The sequence below is a fragment of the Heterodontus francisci genome, chromosome 7, assembly GCF_036365525.1.
Source record: "Heterodontus francisci isolate sHetFra1 chromosome 7, sHetFra1.hap1, whole genome shotgun sequence".
Classification (NCBI taxonomy): Eukaryota; Metazoa; Chordata; class Chondrichthyes; order Heterodontiformes; family Heterodontidae; genus Heterodontus; species Heterodontus francisci.
In genome coordinates this window covers 37660812-37676618 of record NC_090377.1, presented here as the reverse complement: position 1 = coordinate 37676618, position 15807 = coordinate 37660812, and the positions used below count along the sequence as shown (strand labels likewise).

The 15807-nt window shown below is 42.6% G+C and overlaps 1 protein-coding gene across 4 annotated transcripts in view; it reads right to left on the bottom strand.

Annotated features, from left to right (window-relative positions):
• Nucleotides 1-15807, bottom strand: part of LOC137371926 (low-density lipoprotein receptor-related protein 1-like) — a 1827029-nt gene that overhangs the window by 896032 nt on the left and 915190 nt on the right. For all 4 annotated transcript variants that reach the window (XM_068035008.1, XM_068035009.1, XM_068035010.1 and 1 more), the window contains exons 16-17: nt 4064-4204; nt 3284-3409 (exon numbers count right to left, since the gene is read on the bottom strand). In XM_068035008.1, coding sequence (XP_067891109.1) covers nt 3284-3409; nt 4064-4204 — 267 coding nt within the window. The remainder of the gene's footprint in view (nt 1-3283; nt 3410-4063; nt 4205-15807) is intronic.

Below are 15807 nucleotides of genomic sequence, written 5' to 3'. Positions count from 1 at the left end.
GGAGATGAGGAAAACTTTTTCACCCAGAGGGTGGTGATGGTCTGCAACTCACTGCCTGAAAGGGTATTTGAGGCAGAAACCCTCAACTCATTCAAAAGGAGTCTGGATAAGCACCTCAAGTGCTGTAAGCTGCAGGGTTACGGACCAAATGCTGGAAGGTGGGAATAGAATAGGTGGATCATTTTTCTTCTGGCACAGACATGATGGGCCAAATAACTTTCTGATTCTAAGTGCCTTGGATGCTCTAGGGGAACCTTTCAATATGGGCCGGTAAGGGTCTCCGGCACAGTGGTGGTGTGCTGCACCCTGCACAACTTAGCACTTCAAAGAGGAATGGAACTGGCTCGAGAGGAAGGTTGAAAGTGACCAGATTCCTTGGAGGTGGAGAACGAGAGCCCAGCAGAGAATTACCATCCAGAGGTGCCTATAAAGTGTCCTGGCATAGACCTGCATGGCAGAGAAGCCCGCGATACCTTCATCGACACATAATTCACTGAGGACAGTGCTTAAATCATTGCACTCATGCCCACCGTTGCCCTGCCACTCATACTGTGGACACATACACCACCCCTTTCTCGCAATCAAAACTAATCACTGCGAGGAGCCAGTAACCCATTACATTCTCCACCTTACATTGCCATCTAAGAATTTTGTGCGACTCTCCTACTTCAATCTACCCATATTCAATGTGGTATGGGAAATAAACAACACCACGGCACGACTCAGGGGACAACAACACATGGCTCTTTGAAGTAAAACATAAGAATATAAGAACAGAAGAGATAGGAACAAGAGTAGGCCATTCAGCCCCTCAAAGCTGCTCTGCCATTCAGTAAGATCATGGCTGATCTGATCGTGGCCTCGAAACTACTTTCCTGTCTGCCTCCCCATAACCTTTGACTCCCTTGTAAATCAAAAATCTTTCTAACTGAACCTTGAATATATTCAATGACCCAACCTCCACAGCTCTCTGGGGTAACATTGGAAGATGCACTCAAGTGAATCCCTTTGTGCCACTCAGACTGCTTAAGCCTCCTCTTTCTCTTACGTCTATGTGTGGCTTCAGCATAACTGGAGGCAGCCTGCTCGTTTCCGTGCTCTGATACATTAGATGCCTGTGGTGGGCATCCTCTGGGTTGCGGGGCCTGTGAGGGCCCCGCCAAAGACTGCCCCACCTGCAGCTGTGCAGGGCAGCTTGGTCATGGGATCAGGAATAGCTTTTGTGTCTCTGTCAGAGGGGCCGATGGGAAGGACGATGACTCGGAAGCACCTTGAAGAGAGCCCCCAATGCCATCATCCCTGTCTACCCCTTTTCTCTCAGGGCCGACCTGCATTTTCCTGCTCACCAAGGGTGGGTGAACACTTAGCTACATTTGAATGTAATGCTCAGCCATCAGGACAACTGTTTGATAATGCTTCTGAAGGTCACTGCCATTGTATGGGGGTCATTGTTGTGTGCCTGCATCACTCATCGGCCTGTCGTGCATGACTCTCCATGACATTGGCCACTCTTTCAATGGAGGTGGTCATGTGCTCATATACCAGAGACATCATGGCAATCATGGACTCCTCCATCTTCAGCTCAAGGGACTGCACTGCCTCTGGCAATTCTGACAGATGATCATATATTTCCTTTTGCTGCTCCATAAGTGCCTGTTTAGTGTCTGCCCCGCAAGGTTCAGTATCTATGTTGAGATGAGCATCGCTGGATATTTCCTCAGGCCTCCAATGGGAATTCTCCACAGCTGTCTCTGCCTCCAGCACCTGTGCTTGCTCATATGTAAGGTGTTCCTCACCTTGTGTCACCCTTTCTATCTCTGCTGCTGGATCCACTGAGATGAATGTGAGCCAATTGAGAGTTGCATGGCACTCACTTTGCCGGACCTCAAAAGGTCATTGATCTGTTTCCTCCACACCACATTCCAGCTGCTCACCTCCTCTATGGCCTCCAGCCATGCTAGTTTTGTGAGGCTGGCTGGCCTCCTCTTGCCATCCTTTGGAAAAAGCACCTGCTTCTGTGCCCACACTGTTCCCAACATCAACGTAAGTGACGTGTCCATGGATGGAGGAGCTGCCCTTTCCCTTTGCCATCCATTAGCCTCCTTCTTTTCTGCCTGCAAATGAGTAACTCATAGTGCACAGTGATGCTGCTCTAAGTACTGCTGGTGTCCCCTTAAATACTCAACACTCATCCAGGCCTCTGACTCTTCATCTCAACCGTACCACCTAATTAGACACCAACACCAGAGACGGCCTCTTAATTGGCTGACCCCGCAAAACTCCACTGGAAGGCCCTCGGAGGGTTTGGTTGCTGACCTGAAATTGGTTCCACTGTTTTGCCAGAGACTGTGTCCACAAGATTCTGCCTCTTGAATCTTTTTGAACTTTTCTCCCTGAAAATAGGGAATTACTGCTAATAGGTTTAGTGCTTTGTCTAATTTTCAAACATAATCTGTGTTAAGTGCAGCAAAATTATAAGAAAGTGCTTAAAATTGTGGACAATAATGAATCTCATTGTAATGAATCACTGTTGAACACTTAAGATTAGAATTGCTACTTTTGCAGGGCACATTTATGTTAATTTTGAAAGGACATTGTTAGTGAATTAATTGTTGCCATTATCAAGTGGAAATGAAGCTTTATCAGCCTCAAAATTTTTTACACCTTTCTATTATTACCTTTAATTATACAGAACATTGATTTCTAAGAGTAACTAATAAATATAGTCACTAAAGTTCATAAATCATTTGGCAGGAACTAAAGAAAAACACAACAAGCAGAGGCAAGTGGATAGTTTATATTATATTTCCTACACTGCTTTCTACAGTTCATAATCCCTCTCGGAATTCACCATTAGACACCATTAACTAGGCTAATAATTTATCATAATTTATAAGTTTTTGGAGAAATTGATTTTATTCATGTAATGCACAGCTCATACTAATACTAATTATTCTAACTAACTTTTATTGTTAAATAGGCATATTATCAAGACAAGAATACAAATGCTAATTGAAAAAAGCACATACTAGGTTTGAAGGTACATTTTTATCCTTTTACCCTTGAATAATCATATGCAAACTCGATGTTTTTCTTGTTTTCATATACTTACTCAGATGAGGAACAGTACTCATAGCGAAGTAGGGTAGATTAAAAAAAACAAAGGCTTTAAGAGAGGTTCAAGGATTGAAATCTATTATACATCTGGATTATCATCTGAAGCATTTTCAGTGTATTTCAAAATGTTGCAACAGACCATATATAAATCAGCTGCAGAAATTACCTGAGCAAGTTTCATTTGATTCATCCTCACTGTTGACACAGTCATTAGCTCCATCACACAGCCACCTTTTAGGGATGCAACGATTGTTTTGGCATCTGAAGTGATTGGCAGGGCAAGTACTGTTGTCTAGCAAAAAATAATTACGCATGATCAGTTAGAACCAAAAACTGTAAATAATATGTTAATTAATACAATTTGGAACTGGAATATGAATCTAGGATAAAATAGATAGATGAATTATACATTGCCTTCACTACAAAATAGCTGTTTCTAATTAATTGTTATTTCTGCACTGAACATTATCTCATAATTTTATCCTGTCATTGGCAATAGGCTAGATGGTTATAATGTTAACATGCTATGCTTTATAGCACTAATTTGAAGCCACTCTGATTTATTTGTAAATTTTACCAGCTATTAAATAAATGTTTATTACTTATAGATTATTCCCAGTTGGTTATCAAACTGCTGTCATTTTATCCATAAAATGCAAATCGACAAAAAATAAAATTTACAAAACAAATCTGTTGTGTCAACAAGTCTAAAATTATTTCCAATGAATTGGAATAGATAAATAATAAACCACTATACTTGCATGGCAGAGTAGGCTGTCAATTTTAGGTATTCAGAAATCTTAAAAATGTTTTAGTGTTTGCTTGATAATTTGTCTCAAAATGGAAAAGCTGAAATGATAGTTAATTAAAATGGAGACTGTCACCAGAACATAGAAGAGGTTACAAATTAATAACAAAAAAACAAGCTGTGCAATTCAAAACATACAGCAGATGTCTTGATCTTCATCACTGCCATCAAAGCAATCATTATCACCATCACATTTCCAGCGTTCCTGAATACATCTTCCATTTCTACATGCAAACTCTCCAAAATGGCATTGCTGAAGAGTGGGTGGGCCAAGTTTCACTAGAAAAAGAGTCATAAAGATTAGAACGATAACAATTTGCAGTTGTAGCCAATAAGAATTAAATATCATAGGCATGAGTTTCCTCTTGTTTAAGTCGGTAATATTAGCATAATCTGGGCAAAACTGGCCAAGCCAACAGAGAAGATCTGGGAATTTCGAACATGAGTTGTGCTCAGAAATACATATGTTTGTTTTTTTCCACATTCTTTTTTGCTGCTTCAGGATTCAAGTCACCTGGATCAGACCCCTCCCATAAAAATATAATTGTAAGATTCCAACAGTTCAGGAAAACTTCAAATTGCGATCATAGCTATGGACCAAGTGCTGGAAGGTGGGATTAGATTGGGCAACTCATTTTTTCAGTCGGCACGAACATGACGGGCTTAATGGCCTCCTTCTGTGCCATAATTTTTCTATGGTTCTATTTTCAGGCACACAGCATGTGAGCATGTTGTAATAGTCTTTTCGTATCAAAAACACTAATGGAGCTATTAGATGCTTTAATATTATTTTAAGTCATTTTCAATGATTTTATATCAGGTTATTCACTGGTGAAGGACTAGACACACTTATTAACAATGCTTATTTTCTCTGCATCAATAAAACTGCACCAGGTTACCACTCTTAAATACATCAAGGAATGCATTTTAATGCGTAGCAAAAAAGGAACAGTTACGTTCTAATACTTAACTCGATTGTGTTGATTCATGGAAGATTTTGTTCGGAATTTAATGCCCCATCGGGAGTAGGATAGGAGGCAGCAGGGTGTAAAATCATGTGGGAAATAGTTGCCTACCCGTCCTCACTGCTATTTTATCAGTGCCAGGGGAGGTGGCAAATGGCCCACCCAACCCAGGCCATTTGATGCCCTTAAGTGGCCAAGTAATTGGCCACTGCTCCTGATGGCTACTGGGACTGAAGAGCTGCCGGCCCTCTGATTGGCCGGCAGCTCTTGGAGGGGGACTTCCTGTCTTCCTTCTCCTGACCGAGGCCAATTAAAGCAAAATAGCAGCATGGTTTCCAGGCCTGGTGGAGGCGGGCTCGCCCCCAACTTTTCAGCTGGTGGGCGGGGCCACCGCCACAATGTTAAATTCCAGTCTTTATGCCTGTGATTATGCAAATAAATTTCAGCAGAAACTTGAACTGTAACTTAACTGGTGCAATTTCAAGTGCCTTTTGGGTGCAATTCCTGATTGCACCCAAAGCAGAAAGTCTAATCCCACAATTTTATTATAATACTGTATGTACATATGCTGTATTTGATCTACACAGCATGATTATACAAATATATAAGCATATTTTTTTTTTAGAGATACAGCACTGAAACAGGCCCTTCGGCCCACCGAGTCCGTGCCGACCAACAACCACCCATTCATACTAACCCTACAGTAATCCCATATTCCCTATCACCTCTTTACACTAGGGGCAATTTACAATGGCCAATTTACCTATCACCTGCAAGTCTTTGGATGTCTCCCTCTAATTCCTCATTAAGTCTGAAGAATTTACAGTACAAAAATGATTTTCCAATTGGGCTTAACTTCATTGTGAAAGAGTTTATTCTGCCCGACAAAAATTACAGTTTCATTTCACCACTTCTTCCAGCTTGCAGATTCTATAATCATGAGGAAACCCTCCTGAAGTAAATGCAGGGTTCGGGTTCCATTTTCCACAGCAATCAAGAGCTGAGAATAAAGTTTTCAATCTTTAAACCTTTGCTGTGTATATTTTATTCATCAATTTGATGAACCGTGAAATAATGTCAAACTAGGTTTAACATAGATAGATTAAAACATGGGGCTGAATTTTACCAGCTCCTCGATGCCGTGGGTCAGGGCGGAATATTGTGGGGGCTCAGGGATGGTGCATCCGCGCGGGATGCACACTACCATCAGAACACGCCGCCACAAACTGCGGCGCACTTGTAAAATTCAACCCACGGTTAGAACAAAAATAACATTAATTAATTACAATTTATTTGTAACACGTTTTAGGTAGAACTTTTACTCCAGAGCAATATTGGTAGGACATGGGTAGAAGATTGTAGTATTACAGATGGTGAATGCTGCATCACAATCATACCATGGAACGGGGCCACATAGGAGAAACAAATTGCTTTCCCAGTGGGGCAGAGGAGCAAATGATCCAAATAAATACAGCTACCAAGATTTTAGATTTAGGGAAAGCTAACTTTAATGCAATGAGACAGAAGTTGTCTGCGGTAAACTGGGCAAGTCTGTTCGTGGGTATAACAACAGAAGATCAGTGGGAGGTGTTCAAAAATAATTTAATACAAGATAGAACTAGTTTATACCCCAAAGGGGCAAGAGCCCTAATTGCCAAAAAGAACCATGGACCACTTAAGAGGTAAGGGACAGCATAAAATGAAATAAGCATACAATCATGCAGAAAATAGTGGATTGGATTTTAATAACGTGCCGTGCTCCACGGCGGGACGCTGTGAGAGAGGCAGCCTTCCGACATGGAAGTGCCATCGCACAGCCCTCGTGATATTACGCACAGGGGATGTTTTAAATCGAGGGGGCGGAGTGGTCGCCCCCGATGACATAGAGGCGGCGGCTGCCGCATCCCTGCCAATGGGGTCCGGCGCCACTGCGCAGGCACTGGCATCATTTTTAAAGGGCTTCAAGGCCTTCAGTTACATTTAAAAATTTAAAGGTCCCGATCTCCGGGAATTAAAAATAAAATGTTATTTCAACTGTAAATCACGTCTCCCATCCCCCAATGGGTAATTTACACATTAATCGCCCTCTCCCCCTATAATAAACTTTTAATACCCCAAACTTTCCCCCCCAAAATTTGTTCCCTTTGACCCTCAACCCCTTCCCACCATCCCCATACTTGCGTTTGGTGGCCATAAAATCATCGTGGGATGGCCGACGTCTGCAGATATGTTAATTTAAATCTCATTATTGTTCATTTAAATATTTAGCTGAAGGGCCCGCCGCCAGGTGGCAGGCCTCCCGCCAGAGGCTTGTTACCCGACCCAAACCCGTTGGGACCCGATGACATGTGTCAGGTTTGGGTCGAGTTGGGCCCATCTTCAGGGTATGGCTTTCGGGCTCAGGTCGGGCCGGGCCAAGTCCAGGTTGAGTCGGTTCGGGTCGGGCCGGACACACATGGTAAGCGCTTTTCTGGTAAGTATTGAAATTAAAATACTTACGTGAGCTGGGAGTCTGGGATGAAACTGAGTCAGCGCAGTGAGCGAGTGACGTCACTAGGACATCATTGCGCATGCGCTGCAGCTTAGTGGAGATTCCCGGTTGGGAGGTAAGTAAAGGGATGGTCGGGTCGGACTCAGGTCGGGTCGAGTTGGGGCGTGTTTGGATCGGGTCGGGTCGGGCTCGGGGAAAATCAGAGGGACTCAGGCTGGGTCGGGCTCGGGTCCACTATGGTTCAGTCGGGTTCGGGTCGGGTTCTTTTTTCCCAACCTGAGCAGGCCTCTACCTCCTGCCACCAGTAATATGAGAGGGGCCCTTCTCGATGTCAGGGGTTGTGGCAGGCCTCTTCTCATTGAATTTTACGGGCTCCCCTGCAACAACCCACGGCATCGAGGGGCTGGTAAAATTCAGCCCAGTATCTTTCCCATTTGTCAGGACCTGTGCTATGAACAGAAAAGGGTGACAAAGCAGGCACAAAAAGGGAGTATGAAAAGAAACTTGCAAGAGATATCAAAATCAACAAAAAATGTTTACAATTATATTAGGAATGTTACGACCAGGTGAGAAAGAGGTCTAGGGCTCCCTTTTAGCCTTTGCTTGGTCGTACCGTAACAGGGTTTAATTTTAAACACACCGTGTTTTTAGCTCCCCCTTGGTGAATCCTTGTTCACTGCTTTCCAATTATAAGGCAAAGAAACCAGCACAAACAGGCTTCTTTACATTTAAAGAAGAAAAATTTAAATTTATTAAAACTTAAACTCTAATTCGGTTAACGCCTATAGATACATGGCGCGCCCACACTAGCATGCATACACGATACACATGCAAATAGAGACAGAAAAGAGAAGAAAAATAAAGTGGAAGAGTTTGAGGCAATATCTGAAGAGTTTTTGTTAAGGTTCTTCGAGCTCACTGTCGAGTCCTTGATTATAGGTAGATCTTGCTTTTCGTTGGGGCCCAGTATTCTTCTTAAAACTTGATCGCTGTAGGAGACTTTTCTCTCTTGGCTTTTATGTGTCTTCAGTAGATTCAGAGGCTTGTGAGAAAGAGATGGGAGCAGACAGGAGAGAGATCTTCTCAGTCCAGGAACAAACAGACACTCTGAGTTCAAACTGTTTGTACAATTCAGAAAAACACAGGTTGCCAAACAGGTTAGTCATGTGACTAACTGGTCTGGCCATGTCTTGGATTGTATCACCTTAGCAGTTTCTGGAATGGTCCTCTTACACACAAGACCTGGTGGTCAAGGTCCATTGTGGGTTGAATGTGTCAGGGAATAGTCCTTTGTCTTTCCAATCACTGGCTGTTAATATGCAAATGTGTTTTCCAGCCACAGCTTATCTGTTTAACCAGTCCTTTCTTCACTCCAGTAACAGTTTAAAATCAATGTTCATGACAAAATTAATGTGCCTCATTCTTGGCAGGTGGGGGGCCTAGCATATCTGGAAAAAAGAGGGTGGTCAAGAGCAGTTTCGGCCCCTTGAAAACGGATGACGGTGATTTCTGAATGAAAATAAGGAAATGGCAGACATGTTGAATAATTACTTTGCATTAGCATTTACAGTAGAGGAGATCAGTATGCCAAAATTCCAAGGAAACTAATATTGTATCAGGTACAGGGATTCACCAAAATTAACATAAGTAAAATAATAATAAAAACATAACAGCACAAAAAAGTGATAAATCCTCAGGACCAGATGGCTCCCAACACAGGAACTTCAAGGAAGTAGGGTGAAGACATTACAGATGCCCGAACTATAATTTTCCAAAGTTCAGGAACCATTGCTTTAGTTTGGAAAATTGCACATGCCACTCTGCTATTTAAGAAAGGTTACTGACGGAAACCAAGGATTTACACAGCAGTTAGCCTAACATCTGTCACTGACAAATTTCTAGAGTTTATAATTTAAGATAGGGTGAATATACACCTTGAAAATTTTCAGCTGATCAAAGAGAGCCAACACAGATCTGTAACGTGCAGGTAATGCCTGATGAACCTGATTGAATTTGTTGAAGAGGTGACTAAAGTATTGGTTCGGGGAATGTCTATGGATGTTATTTATATGGACTTCCAGAAAACATTTGATAAAGTCCTTCATAAAAGATGGTTAGCTAAAGTTGAAGCTTACAGAATTGAAGGCAAATTATTGACTGGTTTAGAAATTGGCTGAGTGACAGGAGACAGAAAGTAGGGAAAATAGGCAGGTGTTCTAATTGATAGAATGCAAACTAGTGGTGTCCTGCAAGGATCTGTGTTGGGGCCTCAACTATTCACTCTACTTATTCATAAGAAAGCCACATATCCAAATTTGCTGATGGCACAAAGATAGGAAGCATTATGGGTGGAAGCATAACATTATAGAGATAGTGACATTAAGTTAAAACAGAAAAACTGTGGCAAATGGATTTCAATGTAGGCAAAGAGGTCAACAACTTTGGACCTAAAAAGGATAGAACACAAACTCTAGAAACAATGGAGATCAAGGTACATAGATCATTAAAATATCATGAACAGGTGCAGAAAATAATGAAAAAGGCTCGGAATGTTGGCCTTTCTAGCTAGTGGACTAGAATACAATGGGGTAAAAGTAATGCTTCAGCTATTGTCACTGAATGTATTTATTTTCTCCTCGGATTAAAATAGTTTTTTTTTTAAGACAGAGAGAGAAGTTTTGGATTTCTGAGGCACAGTGTGGCAGCTGCACTTGTTAGTTAGGCTACAGAGGGAGAGAAAGAGGTCACATGATATAATGTTTCAATTTGACTGTGCATAAAACTGGCAAAAAAAATGGTCTGTATCAGACTCACCAGAAAGCCTGCTACTGGAGAAAGGAACTGTCTATTCCCTCTCAGCAGAAATTCTACAAGAAGCTGCAGGCCAAATTAATTGCTGAAGGAAAATAAAAACCTTTTCTTTGAAGAGACCATTTGTATTACTGAAGGTAGCGAAACTCCTTTTCTTTACATCCAAGCCAGGAAGTATTTGCTTCAAGACTGAATCTCTCTTGACTGATTGTATTTTCTGGAATTCGCCAGTGGTCTTGATGCCTGCTGCAGCCAAAGTGTTTTGAATGCCAACCTACTGAAGGACTATTTCATCAAATCCAAATGAAGACTTCGAGTAGCATTTGATTATTTTCACATTAGAATATCTCATCCATTAGGAACGTAACCCACATCAAGTTACTTATTTATTTATTCTTAAGAAACAGCTAATTTTTAAAACATCCATTTTTAAAAGAAACCGGTTAACCAGAATCTTTGAGTGTATGTGTGTGAATGGGGGAGTTAGGTCAAAATAAGAAGTTGGAAGGTTTTGAGACATAGGTTTATCTTCACAGTGTTTAAGATTTAGTGCTCAATAAATCGTTAATTTGTTGTTGTCGAAAGATACCTGGTTTGGTCTGTTTTATTTTAGGGGGTACTAGAGTGTGTAAATTGGCTGTTTTCCGGTTGAGTGGGAAAACTTTAATAATATACTGCGACCTGTGGAGTGATGGGACTGAATTGACAGTGCATTGCTCCCACCTCGGTCATAACACTATACAAAGCTCTGGTTAGACCGCATCTGATGTACAGTGAGAGCAGTTCTGGGCACTACAGTTTAGGAAGGATAAACTGGCCTTGGAGGGAGTGCTGTGTACGTTTACCAGAATTATACCTGGCATCCAAGGCTTAAATTACAAGGAGATTACACAAACTAGGGTTGTATTCCCCTGAATTTGAAGGGTGATTTTATTGATATTAAATAGTATTCAAGATATTTATGCTGGTTGGGAAGTCTCAGACAAGGGGGCATAGTCCAAAAATTAGGGCCAGACTTTTCAGGAGTGAAATTAGGAAATGCTTGTGCACACAAAGGATGGCAGAAATTTAGAAATCCTTTCTGCAAATGGCAATTGATGCTAGGTCAACTTTAAATTTTAAATCTGAGATTGATACATTTTTGTTTACCAAAGGTATTAAGGGACTTGAAACAAAGGATATATGCAGTTAGGTTGCAGATCAGTCATGATCACATTGAATGGTGGAACAGGCTCAAGGGGCTTAATAGCCTAATCTTGTTCCTATATTCCTACAGTCCTAATTGTTGCACACTTCCTAATCACCAGGTTTGGAACATCACTGAACGAGGCTTTGTGCTAATTGCCTGTCTATCCTCTATCAGTAAGGATGTTCCATATAACACCATAGCCTGGGCTTGAAATATTAATCCACACAAGTAGAGCAACCACAGATATAATTAAGCTTGCAAATAGTCATGTCTAGAAATCTAGATAAGGGACACCTCACTCGCATAATAGAATTACTGTGAAATTGTTTAATCTTTAAATAACTTCTAACAAAATGTTTTATTTAAAAATCATACCATAGCTTTTGTACAAACATAATAGGGAATAGTATATTTGTTCATCACTACTACAGTCACTTATTTTCATTTTTGTACCCTCTGCATGCTTGACACAGTACACAACCTGAGAAAAGAAAATACGTGATAAAGCTATTGCTTTTATTTAAGTTTTACAAAGGTTCACATCTTTTAACCCTCACTTCCTCGTTTTCAGCTTTCAGAATGACAATTTAATCAAGCCAAATTTCATGAGTAGAACTTTTATGAAGACTTTTCTCTTGCTGGTTTTGTCACCATTTTCAAATTAATTGGAAATAGAAGATAAAATGCCGAACTATATTTAACCCACTTGCTATTTAAATTCCCAATCATGATCTATTTTTTATTCATTCATGGAATGTGGGCGTCGCTGGCTAGGCCAGCATTTATTGCCCATGCCTAATTGCCTTGAGAAGGTGGTGGTGAGCTGCCTTCTTGAACTGCTGCAGTCCATTTGGGGTAGGTATACCCACAGTGCTGTTAGGAAGGGAGTTCCAGGATTTTGAGTCAGCAACAGTGAAGGAATAGCAATATAGTTCCAAGTCAGGATGGTGTGTGACTTGGAGGGGAACTTGCAGGTGGTGGTGTTCCCATGTATTTGTTGCCCTTGTCCTTCTAGTTGGTAGAGGTCGCAAGTTTGGAATGTGCTGTCTAAGGAGACTTGGTGCGTTGCTGCAGTGCATCTTGTAGATGGTACACACTGCTGCCATTGTGTGTCAGTGGTTGAGAGAGTGAATGTTTGTAGATGGGGTTCCAATCAAGCAGGCTGTTTTGTCCTGGATGGTGTCGAGCTTCTTGAGTGTTGTTGGGGCTGCACCCATTCAGGCAAGTGGAGAGTATTCCATCACACTCCTGTCTTATGCCTTGTAGATGGTGGACAGGCTTTGGGGAGTCAGGAAATGAGTTACTCGCCGCAGGATTCCTAGCCTCTGATCTGCTCTTGCAGCCACGGTATTTATATGGCTACTCCAGTTCAGTTTCTAGTCAATGGTAGCCCTTAGGATGTTGATAGTGGGGGATTCAGCGATGGTAATGCCAGTGAATGTCAAGGGGAGATGGTTAGATTCTCTCTTGTTTGAGATGGTCCATTACATGGCACTTGTGTGGCGCGAATGTTACTTGCCACTTATCAGCCCAAGCCTGGATATTGTCCAGGTTTTGCTGCATTTCTACACGGACTGCTTCAGTATCTGAGGAGTCGCGAATGGTGCTGAACATTGTGCAATCATCAGCGAACATCCCCACTTCTGACCTTATGATTGAAGGAAGGTCATTGATGAAGCAGCTGAAAATGGTTGGGTCTCGGACACTAGCCTGAGGAACTCCTGCAGTGATGTCCTAGAGCTCAGATGATTGACCTCCAACAACCACAACCATCTTCCTTTGCGCTAGGTATGACTCCAACCAGTGGAGAGTTTTCCCCCTGATTCCCATTGACCTCAGTTTTGCTAGGGCTTCTTGATGCCATACTCGGTCAAATGCTGCCTTGATGTCAAGGACAGTCACTCTCACCTCACCTCTTCAGTTCAGCTCTTTTGTCTATGTTTGAACCAAGGCTGTAATGAGGTCAGGAGCTGAGTGGCCCTGACGGAACCCAAACTGAGCGTCAATGAGCAGGTTATTGCTAAGCAAGTGCCACTTGATGGCACTGTTGATGACACCTTCCATCACTTTACTGATGATTGAGAGTGGACTGATAAGGGGGTAATTGGCCGGCTTGGACTTGTCCTGCTTTTTGTGTACAGGACATACATGGACAATTTTCAACATTGCTGGGTAGATGCCAGTGTTGTCGCTGTACTGGAACAGCTTGGCTAGGGGCGTGGCAAGTTCTGGAGCACAGGACTTCAATACTATTGCCGGAATATTGTCAGGGCCCATAGCCTTTGCAGTACCAGTGCCTTCAGTCATTTCTTGATATCACACGGAGTGAACTGAATTGGCTGAAGTCTGATATCTGTGATGCTGGGGACTTCAGGAGGAGGCCGATATGGATCATCAACTCGGCACTTCTGACTGAAGATTGTTGCAAATGCTTCAGCCTTATCTTTCGCACTGATATGCTGGGCTCCCCCATCATTGAGGATAGGGATATTTGTGGAGCACCTACTCCAGTTAGTTGTTTAATTGTCCACCACCATTCATGGCTGGTTGTGGCAGGACTGCAGAGCTTAGATCTGATCCATTGGTTATGGGATCGCTTAGCTCTGTCTATTGCATGCTGCTTATGCAGTTTGGCACGCAAGTAGTCCTGTGTTCTAGCTTCACCAGGCTGACTCCTCATTTTGAGGTCTGCCTGGTGTTGCTCCTGGCATGCTCTCCTGCACTCTTTATTGAACTAGGGTTGGTCTCCTGGCTTGACGGTAATGGTAGATTGGGGGATATGCCGGGTCATGAGGTTATAGATTGTAGTTGTGGACAATTCTGCTGCTGCTGATGGCCCACCGCACCTCATGGATGCCCAGTTTTGCATTGGTAGATCTGTTCGAAATCTATCCCATTTAGCACGGTGATAGTGCCACACAACACAGTGTGGCAAGTCGAAGAGACTTAGCAGTTGGCAGGAAAAAAGACAATAGCGCAAGGGGAGAGCCAACTGTGTAACAGCCCCGACAAACAAATTTTTCTGCAGCACCTGTGGAAGAGCCTGTCACTCTAGAATTGGCCTTTATAGCCACTCCAGGTGCTGCTCCACACACCACTGACCACCTCCAGGCGCTTACCCATTGTCTCTCGAGATAAGGAGGCCAAAGAAGAAGTGCCACACAACACGATGGACGGTATCCTCAATGTGAAAGCGGGATTTCGTCTCCACAGACTCCGCCAGCTCGATCGGTAGTGGTGCTACCAAGCCACTCTTGGTGATGGACATTGAAGTCCCCCACCCAGAGTACATTCTGCGCCCTTGCCACCCTCAGTGCTTCCTCCAAGTGGTGCTCAACATGGAGGAGTAGTGACATATCAGCTGAGGGAGGACGGTAGGTGGTAATCAGCAGGAGGTTTCCTTACCCACGTTTGACCTGATGCCATGAGACTTCATGGGGTCCGGCGTCCATGTTGAGGACTCCCAGGGCAACTCCCTCCCGACTGTATACCACAATGCCGCCACTTCTGCTGGGTCTGTCCTGCCGGTGGGACAGGACATACCGGAGATAGTGATGGCAGTGTCTGGGACATTGTCTGTAAGATATGATTCCGTGAGTATGACTGTGTAAGGCTGTTGCTTGACTAGTCTGTGGGATAGCTCTCCCAACTTTGGCACAAGCCCCCAGTTGTTAGTAAGGAGGCTCGACAGGGCTGGGTTTGCCATTGTCGTTTCAATGCCTTGGTCGATGCTGGGTGGTCAGTCCAGTTTCATTCCTTTTTATTGACTTTGTAGCGGTTAGATACAACTGATTGGCTTGCTAGGCCATTTCAGAGTCAACCACATTGCTGTGGGTCTGGAGTCACATGTAGGCCAGACCAGGTAAGGACAGCAGATTTCCTTCCCTGAAGGACATTAGTGAACCAAATGGGTTTTTACAACAATTGACAATGGTTTCATGGCCATCATTAGACTCGCTTTTAATTCCAGATTTATTATTTATCTATTATCTATCCTTTATCTATTTTATCCATTTCAAATGCCATCAGTCATTTGGAGCTTGTCTACTTTCCATTCCAAGAATACATCACAGTATTGAGGGTAACCAGTGGTCATTCACACTTTGTTTGGAGCAACTGGTCTGATATACTGTCAATGATTAGCTCTTAATGTATTTGAACTTATGTTTTTAATGATTATTTATTAATTGTGGCTTCTGTCTTGTCACTGCAAACTTATTGTTTTAGTTTACAAACATCTTCTCTGCAACTGTATTAGTTTAAGTTAATGAATCCCTATTCCTCAGGAAATGCAGTCATGCCTAGGCAGAGAGTAACTCTTCTTCTTCAATCAGTGGTCAAGTTTCTTCGATGGACTTGAAAGTTAGAAGTCTCATAGGTGGTGCAACTATCGGGAAAGATGCAACAGGCTGGGGCTGTTTTCTCT